This window comes from Manacus candei, unplaced genomic scaffold (assembly GCF_025592945.1).
Source record: "Manacus candei isolate 608988 ecotype Guabito, Panama unplaced genomic scaffold, ASM2559294v1 h1tg000013l, whole genome shotgun sequence".
In the NCBI taxonomy this organism is placed as follows: domain Eukaryota; kingdom Metazoa; phylum Chordata; class Aves; order Passeriformes; family Pipridae; genus Manacus; species Manacus candei.
Window position 1 is genome coordinate 7654597 of NW_026138061.1, and position 23300 is coordinate 7677896.

The 23300-nt window shown below is 42.6% G+C and overlaps 1 protein-coding gene across 1 annotated transcript in view; it reads right to left on the reverse strand.

The window, feature by feature from the left end:
* NDRG1 (N-myc downstream regulated 1) overlaps positions 1–20388 on the reverse strand; it is a 41375-nt gene extending 20987 nt beyond the window's left edge. The window contains exons 1-3 of the mRNA XM_051778569.1: positions 20326–20388; positions 6375–6453; positions 2815–2850 (exon numbers count right to left, since the gene is read on the reverse strand). Of these exons, the coding sequence (XP_051634529.1) occupies positions 2815–2850; positions 6375–6437 (99 nt within the window). The 5' untranslated portion in view covers positions 6438–6453; positions 20326–20388. The remainder of the gene's footprint in view (positions 1–2814; positions 2851–6374; positions 6454–20325) is intronic.
* Between the last annotated feature and the right edge of the window lie 2912 nt (positions 20389–23300).

Consider the following 23300-nt stretch of genomic DNA (forward strand, 5'->3'; position numbering starts at 1 on the left):
GCAGGGCAGGAGAAGGAAGTAAAGCTTCCACAGCTGTTGCATGCCGGTGGATACAGATGGCCACAAGCCATGAATCACAAGGGACAAACTCATCTCTGCCACCTACAGATGCCACACAGCACAAAGTTTTCTTAGTTACTGAGAAAGCAGTGTCCTGATGGACTGAAACACAGAGCTGAGAGAATTTACACACAGTGTTGAGGAGCCAGGTTCCTGTTGGCTCCCAGCCTACTGAGCTAGAGAATAGGCAAATACATCAAACTGGAAATACAACTGAAATGTGCTCAGCATGGTGAAAACAAAGCCACACAGGGCACACTGCCCTGCACTGGATTATCATTAATTATGCTACAGGTTTGGTCAGGAACACTCCCCCTTCTTGAGAGGCAGGGGACCTTTACTTAAATTTTCAGGTGGGTGCCACTGACATAATAACAGACAGAATGCTTACTAGATGTAGTTCAGAGCTGTCAGTTCTTCCATATCTTGTCTTGGCCATCCCCTGGTAACTTCATGAACACTTTACTCCAGAGAATAACCACATACACATCTTGCAATGTGTGTTTTTAGGAGGGTGATATTGCAGTATACAGTGGCTTACTTTAAAAATGGAAAACTATGTTTAACTCCAGTCTATCTTAAACAGCATGTGAAATAAGGGTGTATTTTTTTCCAAATCTGAATAGCTAGATAAAATTTATTCTTGGAAGGAAGACATGCCACAGACAATCATTACTTTTCACCAGTGGCAGAAACAAAGACACTAACTGAACAGTGCATAACTTGTTCCCAGAAGGACAGAGCAAGTTGCATTGGATGTGGTGGACACCCATACCCATACACATGCATTAAATAAGAAGCTCCATCCTGCCAAGTACTGATCACCTTCCCTGACCAGATCCATCCTCCACCCAAGAGTGACTCATGGGAAAGGTCGCTCACTAAGAGCACACTTCAACTTCAGTGTCAGCCCTCAGTGACCTGAGTCCTCCAGAGCCTGAACTTTTCCAATAAACAAAGCAATCAAGTCTCTCACAACAGCTCCAAACCACCTCTTTCACAAATCAACCACAGAATTTAAAAGACACATAGGTAGGGTACTTGGGGGCTAAGCCTCCTTTGCAGCCACAGTTCTTAATGCATTGAGACTGTTCTTCCACATTTTTTCTCTCTGAACTAGAACAGCCACAGATTAAACTCTTAACAAAGAAGGATCATTAAAAAAAGTAAGATCTGGCAGAACAGCACTAAATGACAAGAACCACTGCTCTGGATTAGTGGCAGTTAATCCAAAACATGGAAAAAAAAGCAAAAAGGCTTAGAGAATTTGATCTTGCAAGTTAAAAAACCTATATATATACATGGTTTACAAACCAAGCAATTTATTCCAAGAATAGAAGTGAAATATGGGTCACTTCTGGATTCTTAATCAAAATACCACAGTATTCCTGTTAGCAGACTTAATCTGGGATTCAGATTTATTTAGACCAAGTGATCAATCTGGACCCGAATGGAAAGCTTCTCCCACGCTGTGCATAGTCCATCAAGAAACTGCATAGTGGCAACTTTAATGTACATTTTTCAAGACTTCAGGCAGTGGATTTCATCCTTAGAAAAGATGACAGGGAAGATGCAGGATTGGTGTAAACTACAGCATTGCTATTGAAGTAAGAACCATTGAAAGATGTCTGAGATAACTGTCTCACTTGGTATCCAAAGTAAAGACTACTGAATTTAACCAGTTTGCACAACATTGAATAAAAATATAGACAGATGCTAATAAAGTGCAAAACACAATAAAGTGCAGAGGGGTTGTTTCCTTCAAGGACCTCTGCCTGAACCTTCAAAAGACTAGAACAATTTAATAGCTTTCCCTATTTCCTGTACAGTCTACCTCCATTTCTACACCCCTTGATAAAAAGGAGCCTTTTTTGCCAACACATACTCCTTGTCCTCAGCAATGGGAAAACACCACTCACTCTTTTTATCGACACAGGTACATGCCCCCTGCTCTCCATCCCAGTTGAACACAGCCTGATTCCTGCAGCTGTCCATTTTCTTAGTCTCAGCTTAAGAGCCAGCAAGAACAAACTTCTCAGTCAAAAGCCCAAATGACAACGAAATAAGAGGGGCCAGGAGATTTACTAAGTCATCTTTCAAAAGCATGACACACAGAAAGTGGAGAGCCACCATATGACCTAGTGGTGTGCTTTATGAACTCTTATGTTCTGACCATAAATAAATATGTCCTATTACTGATATCACGGATTGCCTAACACCTTTCATGACCACACAGGCCTCAGGAATCTCTTGGAAAATTTCAACAGCATAACAGGATGTGTCCACAAGGGCATTTCTTCCAAGGAAAGGTATGCACAGTGCTAATGAAAGCAAATTAATTGGGGAAAGTGTGTGTCCATGGGGGAAGGGAATATATTGTTTTCAGTATCACTAACAAAGATTCTCATTCTCTCAGCAAGAATAGAACTGCTTGCAATCCAGTCACCCTTTTGAATGAAACTTTCTCAGCTCCAGATTGAAAAGACCTCCCCTGGTCCCCGTCACATCACTACAGCATAGCCCCATTCAGACCCCTCTCACAGTAACAGCATTCCTGGCAAGCAGGCAGTCCCTTCTGGTCACATCTTGCTGTTTTCTCAAATGTCAATTCCATTTCCCCTTTTGCCAGAAAAAAAAAAAAAAAAAAAAAAAACAAAAACAAAAAACGAAAACACACACACACACACAAAAAAAAAAAAATCCATAAAAAAAAACCCCCAAACAAACAAACAACAAAACCATAACTTTACTTACCTGAACATCAAAGTCTGGAAGGAGGCGAGTGATAGCCTGTGAAGAGAGTTGAAAGCATTAATGGAAGTAACTTGCAGCTACAGAAACCTATGCTGGGACATGATCTAACCCACCAGTTTTGCAGCTCAGAGCTCTGCCTGTCCCTTCATTCAATGACAGCTCTCTTGATGAATGTCAAATTCACCCAAGAACTTTTTACCTGCTAACCTTGATGGAGAACATGAAACAGTAAAATACTAGATCACAGACCAGCAAAATGAAAAATAAAACCTGGTGCATCCTCAGTTATTGTTAAAATCACTGAACAGTATGCTCACAAGGAACAGTAAAACACTGAGCTTATTGTAGCCATGGTACAGCCAACAGTCCTGCCCAGGATGAAAAGTCACCATTCAAGCATGCACTGAGCACTTCCAACTCAGTTAAGCAGTCATTATTGAGATTTGGTTACGTGATGTGGAAGGTGAGAAGGAGTTTATTCTAGCCAAAATTAGTCTTTGTAGTGTTTGGGAGGCTGGATGAACACAGAGAGGTCCATTCCAACCTGTGACCCACAACAGCTATTACTGACAAACTCTTACTGTCAAGATTCTTGAAAAAAATCTGTCAAGGATCTCCCCCAGGAAAGGACTTCAGCGACATCCTCCCCATCTCCGATAGTATGAGGCTTAAAGCTTCAAAAGAAGTGTCTTATAGTCACCTCCTTTTATTAAAAGACAAGGAAGAAGTCAAATTCCTATTTCCACTGCAGGGCTGAAAACAGAAGGAAGAGCAGCCAAGCAAACACTTTATGCTGTAAAGTGAGAGAGAGGCCAAAGCTTGAAAAAAAAAAAAAAAAAATGGAGATGAAAAGGAAAGCTTAGAATCATGACAAGGAGGTCACTCAGCTCCAGAAGCCCAGATAAATTAAGAGCAGATACCAGAAGCAATACAGCTGCTGTATTAGGCAATATTGTTTCAGATGGTGAACCTCAAAGCATTGCAGTCCAATCTGCAATTCTGACACAACTTGAGAGAGCCTTTAGGCAATTAGGCACTGTCTTGTTCATACAAACAAGTAGCTGAAGAGCTGATTGAGCTTGTGGAAGTCACTTTACATAGCCTAGCTTTAGGCAATGTGCTTGCTGGGTTTTAATCTTACTATACTGTGGGTCTCACGAGCTTTTAAACATAGCATGTCATCCACCGTTGTTCCAGTGGACCTAGAGTTGAAAGCAATAAGTGTATGTGGCATCTGTACTAGCAGCATATGAAATAAGGCTGATCACTGTTCAGGAATGAAAACTCAGCTACAGCAGAAACCCAAGAACAACAAGCCAGGACATGACTTCAGGTTGCATCACCCACTCAAAACCAGCTCCACTGTTAACCTTAGCATGTGCTGAGTGTTTTTCAGGGCAATATTTTCCACTTTCTCAAAATACATTAAGTAATTTCCTTCATCTGTGTGAAGAATGGCCACAGAGGAATCAAATTCTCTGCTAGTTTCCCCATCCAGACAAAATTTAAGCTAACATCATGAACAAAAGCATTTAGGGTTCATTGTCAAGATTCCAACTTTTGACCTATTGTCAGAGACTGAAATGGTTGATGATTTATGCATTCTAGGAGACTTTTGCAGGCTTTTGACTTGCATGATACCTCTGATGAGCAGTCCAGCCCCTCCCTCCCTCCAGTGCTGGAGGTGTGAAGTCCTGAAAAGGCAAGAACTGACCTTGCAGGCTTTTGACTATTGATACATCTGATGGGCAATCAGGACCCGCCCTCCCTCTGCTAAACTTGAAAGGCGGGAACCAGGCGAAACACAAAAGACACAGCACAAGGCCTAGAAGATGCCTCAGGTGGACTAAGCCCAAAAAAGGAAAAACAACCCCTCATGCCAGGGAGGTGCCAGAGCATGCTGAGGGTATATAAACTGACTGGTGACTTTGAGAATTTGGGGAGTTCTCCTTCTCCCCCACCACCTGCGAATCAAGACCATCGCTCTCAAGCATCGCTGGATCCAGTGGGCGGTGACTATGTCCATTTCTTTTATACTCTCAGCTTCTCTTTTCCCTTACTCTCATCCTGGTTTTCCTCTCCCCTAAACAGTTTCTCCCCACCCCCAAAAGGGGTTCTTTTCTTTTCTCTTACTCTCCCTGGCTCTTATCCTGCCTTTCTCTCCCCTATGCATTTTTCTCCTCCCCAGAAAGGTTATGACAGCACCCAAAAATGTTAACTTACCTGTTGATTCAAAATTGTTAAAATAAATCTTATCAATATATATATTTTCATACACTGATTATTAAGTGTCGTTTCGCTTTAATCCACCCCAAAGGAATTTTTGATAAAACCTGGGTTACCCCCCCCCCTCTTTTCCTGGGGCGGGTCGTAACACCTATGTGCTACAGAAACCCAGGAAGTTAATCAGTGTCTTAAGATATTTCTGAATTTTAAAGCAAAGATATTCCAGTATTAACTGGTCTACTGCTCAGTCTCTCCTTTGCTTCGCTACTACTGAACAATACAGGCATTAAAAAAGGATCTTAGTTTCTGAAAAGTTTGAGTCCTGCCTTCACTGGTATTCAAACAAGCTCTGCTTTCATGCAATGTCCTTGGCAAACAAGCTGTGTTTAAAGTTTCTCTAGCCATTTCACTGCAATCATAAGTGGAAATGATTTGCTAAAGTGTTTACACAAAAGAGGTAGAAAATAAAGAAAGTATCAGATAGAGCAATGAATTTTAGTGTAGAAAATCAAAAAGAAACCGCAACACATTTATATATGTCATTGTCAAGAACTAACCTCACTGGGAAAAAGGGAAAAAAAAAAATCTTAGTTTATATTCAAGAAAAAAAAACTGAGACATTGCTTCATGTATTACAGTGAATTTTTTGCCATGAACATACCAAAGCACAGAGAATTGCTACTATTGAAGAGTCAGACAGCTGCCGAATCTAGATGATGTCAGCAGAATTTTGGAAAAAAAAAAAAAAAAGGCATAAAAAGAAAAGGAAAGTAGTACAAGACTAAAGGGGAAAAAAAAAAGGCTAGGATGTTTCTATGCTGCAACAGGTTGTGCGCACCCAGCTGGCTGCAGACCAGGCAGTTGGTGTGTAACTGCTGTCCCCATCCACTCAGAGAGGATGGGATGGGGCTCAGCCCTACCTCTGGATTCAGATGTGCCCAAAGGAAAAATAAAGGCTCTCTGTTCCTCCCTGACAGGCAGCTGACAGAGTAAAGTCTGTCTTTACATTGAGAAGTCTGTAGGTATAGACAGATGTACATGAGATTGCCCAATTGGCATCATTCACTACAGCTAGAGACAGAGCTGTCATTATTCTGAGAAGAAAAAGTGTCACCACCATACTTAGAGAAGCACAAAACCAAACAGGAAGAAAGAACAAACAATTAAGGCTCAGTTTTGCATTATTTAAAACAACCCCAAAGTGCTCTTATTCCATCTCCAGTTTTTCTTGTTTTCTCTATATAATATGTCAGAACTAATTCAAGAGCACAGGTGCAGCACCAACAGCAGTCCTAACAAAATAGATAAGCTCTAAAAAGCTTTACAGTATTTACCTCCTCCTTCTCCACCAGAGGTTTCACCTCTGCAAGGTGAGCATCCTGGAACTCTGTTGACATGGTCAGTAGCTGATATCTGCAAAGATGAAAAGAGATTTGTTCTCAGCTTGCATCAAAGATTAAATACAGAAACAAGTGGAGATCCTGCTCCACCCAGCCCCCCACAATGACCCACTCAGGTTATAGTTTAAAAGACCTCTGCAAGAACATTATGAATCTCTTGTAAAATGCCTCACTGGTTTATTTATATACACACTCGTGCACAATACAAGATTAAAGAAATTCTTGCAAGAATTCTGCAAGATCAAACAGAAGTTTGGCAGCTTCAAACTAGGGAATGTTGAAGGAAACAGGGCAGGCACCAGTGGAGAGAGTCATGAAAACTATCATTCCACAGTTGAAAGGAGGCATAGCCAAATCTGCACAACTACCTTCTGAAACTCGCTTGAATACTTGCTCCTGAAACCTTTTGTTTTTAGTTTATGCAAGGCTCTCTTTCTACACTCCACATTTTACTGTAAGAAAAGTGAATTAGACACTCATTAGCACTATTTTACTCTCAGATTAATATGCTCCATTCTTCAGGAGAGATAAAAGTCAGATATTCCTTTAAGTGAACACCAACAAGATATGTGCAATAATGCAATTTTCAAAACTGTCAAAAGAAGGAACAAGATTGCTCTATCCTGCTCTAGGACAGGATTAGCAATGCAATGTCCAGCTCTCAACTGCAGAAAGCTTAGCTGGGAACAGAGACACAGTCAAACAGAAGAGGCGACTGCAAAGGCAAACAGAGACATAGGCTGTGCTGCATGTGCAGAGCACCCTCTACACTTGGACTAACAGGCATCTCAGTTCATCAAGCACAACAGTCCAAACTGGGAGTTTAAAAAATAATGTGTTTTCATTCTCTTGACAAAGATAAGGTCATAGAATCACAGAATATGCCGAGTTGGAAGGGACCCACAAGGATCATTGAGTTCAGCTCTTGGCCCTGCACAGTGCCAGAGGCACTCTAGAGGACTGTTCTTTAGGAAGCTCTAATGATGACCTGAAACAGTTCTCAAGAGATACTGGGACTGTTTCAGCAGCAAGATGACAAATACAAAAGTCAAAGTATGTTTATTACATATCCTCTGGCCTGCTGGAGAAATGCACGTCATGTAGGGTTTAGCCATCTTTCATAAATTTCCAATTTTGTCCATCTACATAACTATAAACCAAGTGAATAATTTACTTTTCTTAAAAAGTTTAGAAATTAGGCATATGAGTAAGTATATGCAAGACAAGACAAAAGGGTGAAATGTATTTAGGAATTATTGACTATATGTAACTGCACACATTTTAATTATTAACAGTTTTCCTGAAGATAAGCATAGAAATACAGAACAAAATTTACATTGATTCTTTAAGCCATGATTTCCCCACCTCCTGACTTAAATCTGATTTAAGCCAATAGACCCTGTCTAAATAAATGACCTGGTGCTCAAGAAGGGCTGTGAAGCCCACAGGAGCATCCAGGCAGTGGCAGCAGCAACATTTTTCACTCTGCCACGTGGGTTAACTTGATGCTTTTGTCCCTGGGTAAAGATGCTCTAGTGACTGCTCTCAAGATGGTTGGATGCTGCAGGAAGCTATGAAGGGATGCACTCAGACTAAGAAAGTCAATGCTGAAAAAACATGGGTGTCCATGCATGTAGTTTTGGATTTTAGGAAGCCTTCCTGCTAGCTATGCTAAAGAATTAGATCAGGAAACTTAAGCTTAGAGAAACGTTTTATTAGTATTTTACCCCACCACTTGAGGCATGGGAACAGTACCAAAACTGACCCCATTGCCAGTGCTTTGTTATCCAAATTTAAAACAGGGCAGGGATACATAAATAGTTAAAAGACTCAAGTTACTCTGATTCACACTTTTTCTCCAGCTTTTCCATTAAGTTTTGTCCATTACAAATTTTTATGTTAAAGAACAAGCAAAAAACAAGTTCACAAGATTTCAAGCAACTGCAAGTGACATTTTAGTAAATGTTACATATTTTTGCGATTACAGTCATCAATGTAGTGAGCAATTGTGTACGATAGAGATGTAAGATAAATGCTGCTGCAATATTTGGAAGTCGAAAATATTCATGTGCAATTGTACCGAAGCCAAATGGATTTTTAATTTTTTTATTTTTTTTTTTATTTTTTTTTTTTTATTTTATTTTTAAAATTCGGCAAATTCTGTTAAGACAGAAGTAACACCTTGATGTTGCACCTAATTCTGCAATTGGGACTAGAAGTGCAGGACATTTTTCTGTGGTTTGCCCATAGGTGAGGAAAGTAAGAAGTGAGGTCCCCTGCAGTTTTCCAGTAAGAAACAGCTCAGGAAACAAAGCTGCAGCGAGTGCTTGTGGAAGAGAGTTGTTTACACAGGGCAGTTTCAGACTTTCAGGGACTCAGAGTACTGACTACAAATGACCAAAAAAAACCTGTGCCAGAAAAGCACAAGATGGATGCTTTTTATAGCCTTAAAAAGCAATCCTGTTTTTTTAATAGTTCAAAGTTGTTGCTCTATGTTTCCAAAAGAGCCAGCATTAGGAAGTGCTGATCAGCAGATTACACGACTGCCATCAGGTTTGCTGAACAAAAGCACAACGTTCACCAAGTTTTCACTTTCGGAAAGATACCACATCTTGGTGCCATATAACAATTTTAGATCAGACATTTTCAAGCTCTGGGTTTTCCCTCTGTGCATCAGGGATACCTGAAACATTCCTACCAAGCAACAACCTTGTGATAAGGTGGCACAACAACATGCTATTTGTTCACAAGAGCTGGCAAACAAAGCCCTGCTATTTGACAGTGCTGTAAAAAACATCTTATTTTCCAAGGAGAAAGATGGAGAAGTGGCTTTGTACCACCCTTGTTCAGCACAAATTTTATACTCTCTAAATAGGTGCTTTGTGCTCCCCCCGTTATGTGACAGGGCAGCTCGAAGCTAATGCAACTGCATAACTCTCCCAAATAGATAACTATACAAGCATCCCATTATACACATTTCAAAGCACTTTCCTCACAGAAGCCTTTCAAAGACAAAGTTCATTTATATCTGCAAGCAGTAGTGTAAAGTTGCCAACTTGGATAAAAACAACTTTTCACTCTGCTTGGCCAATTCAGCCTGCTGAGAGGTCCCAAATTCTCTTTTCTGGAAGAAGCCACTTCCACCCAGTGGACACTCACCACCCTGCACCAGATGTTGGTGGACACTCATCACCCTGCACCACACTCACCACTCACTACCTGTTGCAATGGCTGCTCAGATATTTAAGTTTTAAAAGAATCATACTTCTAACTAAGAAAAAGTTAAAAGTTTAAGACACCTCTGCAGCTGGCAAAGTGTTTTAAAACTGATGGCATACCTACCTTTGCCAACTAGCAGGAAAGACATCAAACCAGCCTCTAGGAAGCAAGGGGTGTGTGGGGAAGAGTGAAGTCATCTGTGCAATACTGTGTTTACTAATTTAATTCAATTAAACAATTAAATTAGTGTTTACTAATTTAATTGTGTACCCATTCCAACCAAAGCCCACTGCTCTAAAACCACTGCAACGGCTGCCATAAACAAGACTAGAAGCTCATAAGTCTGTATCAGGAGTCTGATTATTTTGATATTGAAGGTTCAGAATACATCCTCTGTCCGTCCACATCATTGCTGGAGGGCCAGTCATTGCTGGAGCCTTGTTTTGGCAGCAGGAGGTACAGGACTGATGTGCACAACAGATATCAGAGGAGCTAAGAAACCACCTATCAGACTATCCATCCTCAGGCACAAGCAGTGTTGCAATCAAATACCAAATATTAGGTAATATGCATATATGTGACCAAATTAATTTCAAGCACAGGAGCAAAACAAGTCCAACGATCCCTCATTTCAAACTTCATATTTCTCAAGACACGTGTAGGGGTTGTCCAAGTTTGTGCCGTGGGGCACGCATCATCAAGGGCTATGGCCTCACGCCCATAAAGGTTTGGGAGCACTGCTGTCAGCACTACAGGATTTACCTCTGCCCTCTTACCTAGCTGTTTTTTATTAATGTGCTATCATATAAAACAAAGAACAGGGAAAGATTCTTGCCCGAGTGTTTCATAAAGGCGGCAGTTTCCTCAAAACTGCTTCTTTAAATACTAGCAAAAGGAGATTATTATCCTTTTCAGTACTGATGCATAGAAGGGTAATGTCATCAGAGCAGCCTGATGGTATTTTCATCTCTGCAGGCTGAGCGAGCAGGAGGGACAGCAATCACTTTACATGTGGGATTAAATACTCATGAGCATCTAATGGCAAAGAGGAAAACGGTCGTGGGCACTGAGGGTCACAGCTCTGAGCTCTGGTGTTGCTCTCTTTGGAGAGAGAGGGACCACACAGAACTTAGGCTCCAGAGTCACAGGTGGGAGGTGTTTCCAAGCCCATCGCACCACTCCGCACTTTATTCCTTGAAAGCTACAGGTGTCTTCACACTCTGGCATCAAGGCAGGTTGGAAGGACAGGGGTGACAGAGGTTTTGCACACCTGTAGCAGCTCACAACACAATTAAAGCAAGAATGAAACAAGGATGAAGAGAGCCAAAGTGTCTCCAAAGCACTGCAAATGTTGATTAGCAGATACCTGCATCAGTTCCAGGTCAGAAAAACAACCAAGCAGCTTGGGCCTCTGACGATGAAGCAAGGAAAGTTACTGTGACACTCAAACAACCTTTGAGGCTTATACACAGCCAATTAGACCTCTTCCAGTCATTAACACTAAATGCTGTAAACTTGTCTGACTGGCCCTAACATAAAAAATGGTTACTGCAAACTAGAGAGCAGCTTGAAACAAAACCTTGTCTTCATTAAGCAGAGACTAAACAGAGACAAGTGGACACCAATACAAGACAATTCATAGCACCCATGTATGGTTATGGTCCACAATGCATCTCTCCTTAAGTGTAGTTTACATTTCAGATATTCTACAACAAATTTGACAAATTTAATCTTCCTGTTTGTGAATCATTTGAAAATTATTCCTTTGCAAGCATTCAAAACAATTCATGCATAAGCATCTGCCCACACTCTGCCCTGTTTAAACTAGTCTTTGTTACAGGCGCTGGTATCACGAGGCTCTTTGTGTACAGTTACTGATTTTCTCTGACACTGTTCCACACAATAAATCATGAAAGAGGTTTTATAGCAGTTCCTTCCCTTTAAAAATAAGGCAGATGACTTCTGACAGTTAAGTAGCATCTGACTAAACAGTTTGAGCAGGAAGTGTCAAAAGCTGAAGGCACTCAACTACCTGGGACTCTCTGGGTTTCCTTAGCCTCCAGTTACACATAATCTCAATTTGCAACTAAAAGTTAATAAACTGAGAACAAAAGATAACAAACAAAGCTTGGAAACAGAACCCTTAAATAACCTAAAGTTTCAAATGAGAAAAAGGTCAGGAGCCAAAGCATTAAATCAAATAATATCAGGTAACAGAAACAGCTACACTGCCTGGTGGTCTCCAGTTCACAGATGTCCTGTGAGCCACCATCACCCAGCCCTCTTCAAGTACAGCACACTGTTGATATTCAATTTCATTATTTTTTTCTAATCAATGTGCTTTAATTTTCTTTCAACCCCCCTCTTGAGCTACTCCACCAGCATGCTTTTGTGAAGGCTCTAGCTGAAAATAAAAGCTGGAATCCAAGAAAAAAAACAAAACAAAATATGGGTTGTTAGCAGCATAATGTAGCATAACAGTGATTTTTTTCAAAGCCAAAAAATCAAGAAGGCCCTAAAGTTTTAGCCATTTTTAAGTTCAGACTTATGCTACGTGCTAATCAATCTGATTAGGAAACCAAAACATTTCAACCAAGAACTCTAGCCCTGTGCCAAATAACAGCTGGGTGAAGCCACACGGAGACAGCTGCAGGGACAGAGCCAGCAGCTGTCCCACCAGCAAGGCACAGATGGGGGGCCACAGCATCTCCCCCAGCCCCCTTGCTGCTGGCTGTGGCACACTCCTGCAGTTAGAGAGGTGAGATCTCCAGGCTTGACTCCAGCCCTTCTCCTCTGGCTGGTTTTCACTCATGCGACTGGTTCCAGTGCCTGATGGACACAGAACTGCTCAGCTGTGATTGCTCTGGGATCAAACACAGCCTTGAAGCTGCCAGTTCCTCCAGACCAGGGGTTGGTCACTCTCCACACCCACAAACTGCACTGGCAGCTGCACACTGAGAGTAGCATCAAAACACAGGGAGCTGGAAGCAGCTCTTCTGTCTACCCTGCAGATGTTGAGCAAGAAAACTGTTGCAATGCAGCTTGCACAATCCTCCTACTGTGGGATGCAGTGAAGTGTGTTCCTTAGAAAGCTCGAGGTCCTCTCATGCTCCACAGGAGCAGAAAGTGGCTGTGGGAAGGGTTGGTGTGCTAGCCAAAGGACACGCCTGCTGTCCCCATTGCCCCATGATGGACACCCCTGTTGTGTACCCCCTGCCAATATAATGAGCAGCTATTCTCTTCCTAGCTGGCAGGGAAATGGAAAGCCTTGCAATGTCTTAGGGCTTTTTCCTATTGTAGCAATCCCTAATACTACCTATGCTATAATATCACAACTCCATGAGGGACAGATTACAAACCCTAGCAAAGTTCTCTGAAATTCAATTTTCTTTAGCATTTACAACTTGAAAATGTTCCTGGCCACACAACTACTTCTCATAGAGGTACCTCTAATAATGGTAAAGTTCCTTTAAAGAAACTAAAATTGCTCAATACCAGGCTGGATAGCTCTTTGAGCAATCTGGTCTAATGGAAGGTGTCCCTGCCCTTGGCTTGGGGGTTAGATGATCTTTAAGGTCTCTTCCAACTCAAACTACACCAGGATTCTATGAAAAATCATTGTGATTCCCAGGCCTCTCTGGCTATGATGAGTGCCATTAGCCCAAGCTCCCTCCTCAAGCAGCCACCATGCACTGGTGACAAACTGTCCTTGCAGAGGGCAAAGGCTCAGAAAGGAGGTAGGGAAACCCAGGGCTTTCCTAAGAAATCCTGCATCTGAGCAGCAGCCTAAATCTATTTGCAAACACATTATGCCCACTGGAAAGGGTGCCAGTATTGTCCTTTAACTTTAAAGGACTCCAGGCTGTGGGTGGCAGCACTGCAGGGTGGAAAGAGTGAAGAGCAATCAGCTGTTTTCCCAGGCTACATTTCCTTACACACCTCTCCAGCCAGCCTATCTCCTTCCTCTGCCCCAGCATCCTCCCAACACCCTCCTCTACATCCGTCCCACTCCTCCTCCAGCTGACTGCGCACAAAGGTCTGAGGCAAAGATTAAAGGCAGTGCGCTGGTACAGGACCTGGCACCTGCTGTGCACCTGAGTGCTAGGCTGGGCTTTGCAGGCAGATTAAACAACATATACTGCAAAGATGGATTAGGCATTTCATAATGTGGAAGAGACAGCTTCTGTCACAAAGACTGCAGTCTAAACAGACAAGAAACAAGCTATTGTTCCTGCAGCTCACCAGTTCTCCCTGCCCCCTCCTATTCTCAATCTGCCATGCTTTAATAGTTCATAGCTGCTGCCCAGCTGCAGCCGCTCCAACAAGTGGGTGGTTCTGTCAAAGTCAGAGGAAAAACATACCGAGATAATTCCAGAAGGGACAGGCCCACAGTATCCTCAGAGATAAAGAATGCTGTCTGGCTCTCTAGGTTGCACCCTCACAAGTATATAGTGGGTTCTTTTTGTAGGTTTTGCATTTTCACATGGCCTTGCAGAGATGAGGACTTAAATTACAAAACATTGAAGCTATCATTGATGATGTTTCTTAATTTACATTTATTCATGAGGTCATGCAAGATGGGTTACAGCTTCTGAGTACATATAAGACTTGTTCTACTACCTTTTAAAAATGCTTGCTCATTGCTGTTACAAGTTTTCTTTCTAATCCCTGCCAAAATGTCTGGGCTGAAGTTTTCCATGATGAGTGTATGAGGGTTTGTTTGTTTGTTGAGGGGAAAAGTATAATTTATAAATATTCTGTTCCTGTGAGCCACCATTCCCTTTTTCTAGATGAATTTTAGCCTTCTAGAGCTTAATCTGGACTCAAATTTTGCACAGATGGTCATTGCATTAAGGACACATCTTTCATTTTTCCCAGGAAAGATCCTTTATAAAATTACCCAAATTTAAGCATTTTCACATACTGAATTACTTGAGACTAGATTTGTGTAACAGTCTTCCATTGCCTCAGCACCTCAAGATACAATATGGTCTCCCGAGGGCTGAGCACACAGCCTGTATCACAACAGGTGGGACTGGTGAGGGAGTACCCAAGTCAGCACCATCCACTGCCAAAATACTCCTTGCCTCACAAAATAAGCCCTTTCAAAATCCTTCAAAATGGGCAAAAAACCAATTCACCATCCTCAGCTGACTTTTGTCAAAGCCTTACCCACCTACACTCCAAATTAGTGTCTATTACATCAGGCAGAGAACTTCGTTATCACTTTTCAGACTATGTTTACAGTACGGGTTGGAGTTCTAGATGTCCGAGCTTTCATACGAGCTTTTATATACAACTTCATAAAATTCAGTGTTTCATATGGGAAAAAAAGATGTGATGCTCTTAAACTGAGTCATCTGGAAAAGAGAACAGTACTTTGAATTTGTCATAACATAAAGGGTCATCATAAAACTGCAGTGTTTCTGCTGCACAAACTAGTCCCATAAGCCAGTATGTCACAACTTTTAAGATGTATTTGTATCCTTGGACAAATTTAGCAGGGATATGTTACATACAGTTCATGAAAAGTATGTTTAGAGCACTGTAGAACTATGGCAGCAGGAGAATGAGATCATTAGTTTGTCAAGGTGCACACAAGCTTCCTGAAGGAAGTAATCCAAAATCCCACAGCAAGAGCAATCCTTCCTTCCTTTAACACTTCCCATCTAGATGTCTGCTTACTGTGTACACAAATAAAAGTTCCTTCAAAAGTTGCATCCTACTTTGCTTATTATTTTACATTATGCCTTATGCCTACCAGTAAACACAACACTTTTTTGCTTTCAATACCAGTACCTCCGCTTTCAGGGTCTTCATTGGGCCATTACAGTTTTGGATCTTTATTATTTCTTTTGTTCTTCCTAAAATTCAGAATTTTTTAGAAAGTCAAGTCCTAAGAGCAGTGAAACAGCAAGGACTGACAACCACACAAATAACCAAACCCAATGGAGGGTTGAAAGTACATGGAAAGATTTGTGAGTTAGGTTTTCATGCTGCACTAAGTCCTAAGGTTTTCTCTTTCCATTACTTTCTACATCATCCATACAGTACTAGCAGGCTGACCTTACACATCCATGGTAGAAAATAAGCTAAAAGAGCCACACTTTTGAAGCTATAGTTAGGTCAGACAGGAAGCAGTCAGTTAAAGGCTTGGAAGAGTAGTGAATACCCAGTTTTAAAAACAGGGCTTGAAGAGGAAGACCTGCATTGACCAACTTCCAGCTACTAAGAGAAAAAACCTTGACAGATGAAAAAGATGTATTAAAATTTTGACAACTAACTGAAAGGAAGTAGCCCCAAACCCAAAAGAAACATAGGAAATGTGATCAGCCACACAAAATAAGAGCAGCAAAACTGACAGACATCCTGCTTAGTACAAACAGATACAGCTGTGGAAAATTTCATCAGCATAGGCAACCCAGCTGTGCATCAGCAAGCTCACCACAGTGCACCTCTGCATGGAGAGCGCCCCTCTAACAACAAGCTGCTAAGCATTATCCAAAGGCAACACTCATGCCAGCTGGGAAACAAAACAGGCCTAAACCTGCAGCAGTCCTTAGCTAAAATTAAAAACTCATTTCCTTCATCATCCAACATAGGAGCTCACACATTCAAATTTGACAATTCAATAATTTTAGGTTTTACTTTTTTCTCTACTCCACACTTACTGTGCTGGATTAAATGCCAGATAATGGTTCACGTGACTGATTCACATGGATGCTCAGTACTCAGTTAAATTTTGTCCTAATAACACTTCAATGATACATGAACACATATTCAGCAGAAGCCTCTGAATGGTTCCTTACAGCTCCAGCTCCATAGCCAAAGGAAATTAACAGTAGGGATTACCTCCCACTGACTGTCCCGCATTGAAGTCACCCAGGGCTCTGGATAGGAAAAAAAAGCTGCCTCCATTTGAGAGAAACACCAAGTTCAATAGCCATTACATTCACAGCCATTGATTTCCAAGAGGTCTAACCCAGATTTTAGTCATCCATAGCAACACACACCACCAACCCTTAAAATTTCCTTAACTCCCAGTCTTTGAAACAGTTGCAGAATATTTCCCCTGACTTTTCAGCAGCAGCAACTAATTTGCTTGCAACTTTTGGGACAGAGCTTTTGACAGAGGGCAGAAGGGTAGCTGCTGCTCCTGGATCTGAGCAACCTGACCTAGTGGCTGGCATCCCTGCCCATGGCAGAGGGGTTAGAACTAGATGATCTTTAAGGTCCCTTCTAACCCAAGCCTTTCTATGATTTTACAATGACCTGCTGACAGCTGGAGACTACTCCCCAGCAGTCCAGGGATGTTCTTCACTGAGAAGACTGCAGGGGCATCACCATCATGCATTAGGGTAAACATTCAAATTCCCACCTAAAGCTGAAGCCAGGGACAGTCTACATGCAATATCATTTATTTAGCAAAAAGGTGACAGGACAAAGTAAGCTCTTCTATACTTCTGCCTGAGATTTCCAGGTGCTGTGACTCAACATGAAAGTTAGATGTAAAAAGTCAGCTGGAATTCATACTTCATCTCCAGAACCAGCATTTCATCCTTTTTAATACCAAGAAGTTGCATCTCCTGGTTTTTAGAAGGTTTTCCTTTCAGATGATCAAACCAGAGCAAGTAATCTTGCTGCATACTGCTGTGACTGAACCAATTCAGGCCATTGCTTTAGTAGGCAATGCTATCCCTGACAGCAAACAGGCTTTTGCTGCCTTAAGCTTCCAGCTGTACACATGATGTAAACACTGCTGATCCAACACAATTAGAATTTGTGTTATTTTTGAGTTTCAGAGTTTCTACTTGTCTTCATTCTGAAGAGCTTCAAGCCGGTTTCATCCCTTCTTTATCTTTTCTTTCACTCTTTGTCTATTTTGAGACAACAAAAGCAGGAAATGTTTCATTACATGTATCATCTATGTTTTGGGCTCTCATGAGGTTGAGTGAAAAAACAGTATTTTCTGTGGGAAGTTAGAAGTTTGCCAAAATCCCTTAAGCTGCTCGTGAGAAGATGTATGTTGCACTTCAGTCAAGTAAATTAATCACTTGGGTTTAAAAACCTGAATCAAAGAATTTTTCTCACAGCAGTTCACTGCTAATTCCACCTGAACTACAAGTGAAAATTACTTAATTGCCTTATAACTACTTCTAAGGACCAGGATTCCATGCCAAAATGCTCCAAAAGGTATACTGTAATCTCCCCATGTAACTGTCATAGTGCAAAAAGGAATTTGAAGAGGAGAGTGCCTCCCACAGGAGTAAAGACAATTGCAGAATCCTCCTGGTTTCACTGAGCATTCATACGATCTACTCAGATGACCTGTCACAGTTTTAGTGTTCCTTTTTGTTTTGGCAAAAAATAAAAGCGCCATTGTGCAGGGCCGAAACTGAAAAACTTGAGAGCTTGTTTTCTGGTGGTGCTGGTTCCCAAACACAGGCAGTGCATGTGGCTGCCCTCTCTCAGCAGCAGGTGACACTTCTTTGGCTGTTGCCTAATTCCATGGACACCTGATGCCTTGACATCTCTACCTTGCTGTCACCTTGGTGAAGAGGCCAATGAACATAGAAAATAAGTACACAAACCCTCCCCTTTCTAAGGAAAACAGATGAAAACCAGAGCTAGTCAAGACCTTCTAGACCCTCTGCCCCAGCCTGGTTCAAGGTCAAGGTCAGCCAATTTGTAGAGTGCCCATTTTCAAGGGATGAGTTAATATTTTTACAAGGGCACATAGTGACAGGACAAGGCAGAATGGCTTTAAACTGAAAGAAGGTCAATTAAAGTTAGATATTAGGAAGAAATTCTTCATTGTGAAGGTGGTGAGGCACTGAAACAGGATGCCCAGAGAAGCTGTGGATATCTCATCCTGGAAGTGTTCAAGGCCAGGCTGGACAGGGCTTTGAGGAACCTGGTCCAGTGAAAGATGTCCCTGACTATGGCAAGAGTGTTGGAAATATATAGCCTTTAAGGTCCCTTCCAACTCAAACCTTTTTACAAGCTCTTAGTTCACTAACTGTAGAAATTCTGGTTAAAAGTTTTCAAGGTTGAAGTCCTGCCCATTCAGGTGTCTGTTGCACAAGGAGCTCAGATGCAGAAGTTGAGGCCTCCAGGTTCCCAAACCATTATACCATGGCATCTGTTCAGTTTATACTGAACAACTAGATATAGAAACCACAGACACCCTAAGGGGTCTCATTACTACACTAAAACCTGTTTTCACTGCACAGTGTTTTCCATGTCAAAACACACAACAGTTCCTCCTGAACATTTATGATTTTTGTTTTTTCCAAGAACATTGGACTCATTAGTACCCTGGGAACTGCATAAGCCTTTAAGGAACACTATTTTTGCTGCATCTACTTCTGAGTTTTACTATTTCATCCACAGTCATTAAATTCTTGCTGTGCGCAGGGCATCACACAGCACTAGCTGCCTGCTGTTTACTCAAATACTTGTGACAAAAACACAGCCCTTCCATGTCTAACTACATTAGACTCTGGGTAAAAGAGTACAAAATTTAAAAAAAAAAAAGCAAAACAAAACCAAAAAACCACCAAACGTTTCCAGAGTCAAGTTCATGTCTGTGAGAGCCAAGACTAAAAAGAGCAAGACGGGCTTCTCAGATATTTACCTGAAACAGTTGCTAGCTCCCGTTTACAGGTTATTTCCACTGCTTGCTCTCAGCAGTGAGTTTTTCAGCAGCTATGTATCTTTGACACAATTGGACACACAGAAAAAAATTTGATAGAAAGCCAGAGGAAGTCAAAACACCATACAGAGAATGTGGGCAGAAAGCTTCAGGTAGTCTTTGAACTCTTCCATGTCACTACAACTGCATTTGCTACATTCAGAATACAGTTCCTATTTAAGTAGGAGAAAAAAAAGTCATCAAAATAACACATCTGTTATTTTGTTATCAGTTAGTTTGTTATCAGTTCTCTCTGAAGTCCTGTTCTGGGGATGGGGTGCCAAATCGGGCACTGTGATCTTTATAAAACGCTGGGTTAAACAATGAGTAATGGCAGCTTGTGTTTCATAGGAAAACCATAGCATGACGAAAAGCATTAGCCAAAACATTCTCCCTAGCAGAAGTGAAATCCCTTATTTCATCAGCCCCAGTGCGTGGCTGTGCCTCCCTGCAAACACTACGCTGAAGTGCTCTGAACTGAGGGGTGCCTGGAAGCACGGGCGGCAAAACTGTGCCTGTCGCCACATACAGCGACAACAACTCCACTGAAACAACTGACCAGACACCACCAGTCAAGGCTGTCCCGTGCTCCAAACCCAGCACAGAGCTGCGAGAGCAGAGAGACGCAGGCAACAATCATCAGTGGTCAACTTCCGTAGGGAAAGTTTGTGTCTGGGCTACACAGCTGCTTTCCAGCCCATCCCGCTGCTGCCCGGGAACCCGGACAGCAGCATCCCGCAGCCACCCCCGTTCCCGGGAAAGGCCGGGGTCCCCTCCGAGTCACCACCCCACTGAGAGCCATCCGTCTCCCCTACAGATGGCAGAGCCCTGCTCGAAGGAGCGGGAAAGGGATTTAGTTATATGAACAAGGAGGAGGGTAATGCGCGCTCGAGGGAACCGCGAGGTTCGCGGGTCGGGCGAACGGATGGAAGGATGGATAGAGATAAAGATGGATGGAGGGAACTACCCTACCTGCCACGCTCCTGCTGTCCCTACTCCGCCTGCTGCCGCCACCGCGCTCCGACACCGCCCGGGCCCGCGGGGCGGATTTATAGCCCGGGCTCCGCCTGCCGGGCGGTGCCGCCGCCGCCGCCCGTCCCGGGGCTCCGCCCGCCCGGCCCCGGGGTTGCCCCGCCGGCCGCGGGCGACTGCGGCGGCGGATACACCCCGTGTGCCAGGTGCGCACGGGGTTCCTGGATGTCAGCCGGGAACCTCGGCGCCCAGCCGCAAGCCCAGCTCTCCCCTCCTTCCTGGCCGCGCAGCCCGACTGGAGAGAACTCAGCGCTGCCATCTCATTCCCGGGCAGACTCGGGAGCAGTGAGCGGCGGAGACCCGTCACCCGTCCTGCTTCCCGGATCCCGTTAGCAGGGGTTTCTCACACTTTAGTGAGGAGAGAGGAGTGTGTGCAAGGGCTTGCCCAAAGACCTGAAGAACAGGAGCCTTGAGAAAGGCTGAGCCGGGGACGGCGACAGCGGGGTCGTGCAACAGGTGGGCAAAGTCCTGCGGACCTACATACTTCTATATAGACATAAAGTCTGTTTACCAGATCCTTAGTTGCAAAATCTTATTCTCATAGATCAAAGTGACCACTAGGAAGGAGCTGTATTTGCAAGAGGAAAATAATGCCTTTGCACATTTCTGGTGAAGTTCAGAGGGTGCAGGGGGTGCCGCAAGTGCTGTGTGAGTTTCCCAGTGAACAGCTCTTCGGCAAGAAGGGCAGCCAATCGTTTATTCCAAAAAGAGGCCCTCGCCTGCTGAGCAAAGAGTATCTGTGTATACACAGTTCTGCGTGTAGCCACCCGCCAAGGGGCGGGTTAAACTGTGACGGCCTGAGCTGCTTTTTCTGTGACTTCTCTGTAAAGCAACACTTCCCGCAAGAGTGTGATTTCACTTAACAACCTCACTTTTATGGTAGGTTACTGTGACCCAAACTGATGAAATCACAGCATGTTGTCATTCTCCCTCATTAGGTGGCCTGAAAAGGAAATCAGAAATTGCTCAACTCTGAAACTTTATTAAACTCTCTGCCTCCTGTTTTCTTGGCTATACAATGAGCTTATTAAGTTGATCTACAAAAGCTTGCTCCTGTTAAAATGCATATTAGCTTCTCCCCTCCTAAGTCAACTTCTGCACCTGAGTCAGAAACTGCTGCCTTCAGGAAAAAAAACCCTGGAATTCTGGTCCCTTTTTCACCACAAAATGATGGGAGATCATGTTGTTCGGCAATAATTCCAAAGTATTACCAAGTGTAGAATAAAGGAAATTTCTTATCTTGTTTTCTTAGTTGATGTTAGCAAGGATGAAAAGTATTTCTGAACAACGGAGGAGAAGCATTTGTCATTCTAAGACAGCAATGCTCTGTGTGTGCTTTCTTTGTTTTTTTGGATCATAAAATGTCTAATCTTTTTCATAATCATCTTAAACTGTGATGCCAGGAAACAAATGAAACCATCACAAATAATTTAATTTGCAACTGAGCCTATTTTGAAGTCATATCTTCAAAATTATGTCATCAAATCGCTGGCATGCTGTTTGTTATAGAAGATCTGCCTAGCTTGGTGTACCAAAGTTATGGAAAAAGTGTAAATGCTAGAATGAGAAGATGGGCTTGATTAATTTTCCAACAGATTAATCCTTCCTGTATCTGATCATGAAACAAAATCCTAGCTGAGAAACATTCAGTCCTTCAGAAAACAGACCTGGGTCAGTGTCTGAGTTGTGTGATTTGGCCCATCCTCAAGTAGTTTTTCAATCTGCTGTGCTTGGCTGCTTTTTGGGGAAGGGGCTGAAAGCTCCAGAGATTCAGATGGAATTAACTGTTCTCTGTGCACTAGATGCAGACTTCATCAGTAAAAAACAAGTACTGAGTCTGGAATGGACTGGAAAACTGGAATGAAGTGTTTTCTTCTGCTTTGACCTTTGCAGTTTGTTTGCTATTTAGATCACATGTGGTGTTGGACCTTCTAAAATGTTGGAGGCCAGCAGGTAGAAGCCCCAAGGAGTAGTTGCTTAAAAGCCTGGTAATCTGTGCACCCAAACAGAGCCTTTGCTAGTTCATGCACTCTTCCCAGCTATTTTGCTAGTTATGGCCGGGAATAACACAGTAATTTACAATATCTTTTGAGGGTGATCGTGGATTGCAAAAGAAAATGAATTAATTCTGAAAATCCAAGTTAGAAAGTATTTTACTATGTGAAGATGTAATTGCTAAAGTTTATACTCAGAGATTCAAATTCTGGTGTGTGCCAGAAAGGAGCATGGGTGAAAGCTTGGGGAGCATCACTCCTCTCTGCTTGAAAAAGTCCACTCAGAAGACAGGTTGGAAAAACAGGAATGTCAAGCCTCAATTTGCCAGAATGCCAGAGCCTCAGTGACTTTTCAGCCCGTGCTGGGCTGCAGGACTGCTCACACCGCATTCCCGCAGCACTGGAGTGGCTCCTGTGCCAGTATCCGTACGTGCACAGACGTGTGTACTTTAGGAACTGCTGTGCTCGGGAGACAATACAAGCTGCCACCCACGTGGACCCACTGAAATCTCAAGAAGTACTTCTACTGTAAATATTATTTCATTGAATAAACCAGCTCTACGCAGCTGGCATGCACTTGTCCTTTCCAGAAGAGCATCTCTAGAGGGGTGGCTGCCTCAACACGGATCTCCATTCCTGTACCAGAAAACGAGCTGTGAAAATGAACCTGAAACCTCTCCAGTGCTGTTGATGACTTTCACTTGAGACCACAGCTCATGTCTCCAAGTTCTTTAAGGGTAAAGTAAACAAGTCCTTGATTTATTGTTTTATTTTGTTTTACTAAACTGGGTTGTTGCAAGTATCCACACATCCAAAGACACATATGCACAAAGAATGAAAGACCGTACTTCTATGTTAGTGAAAGACTAATCATATGTGCTGAGCTGAAACCTGCCTCTGTGTTCCAGTATCTGGCAGTAA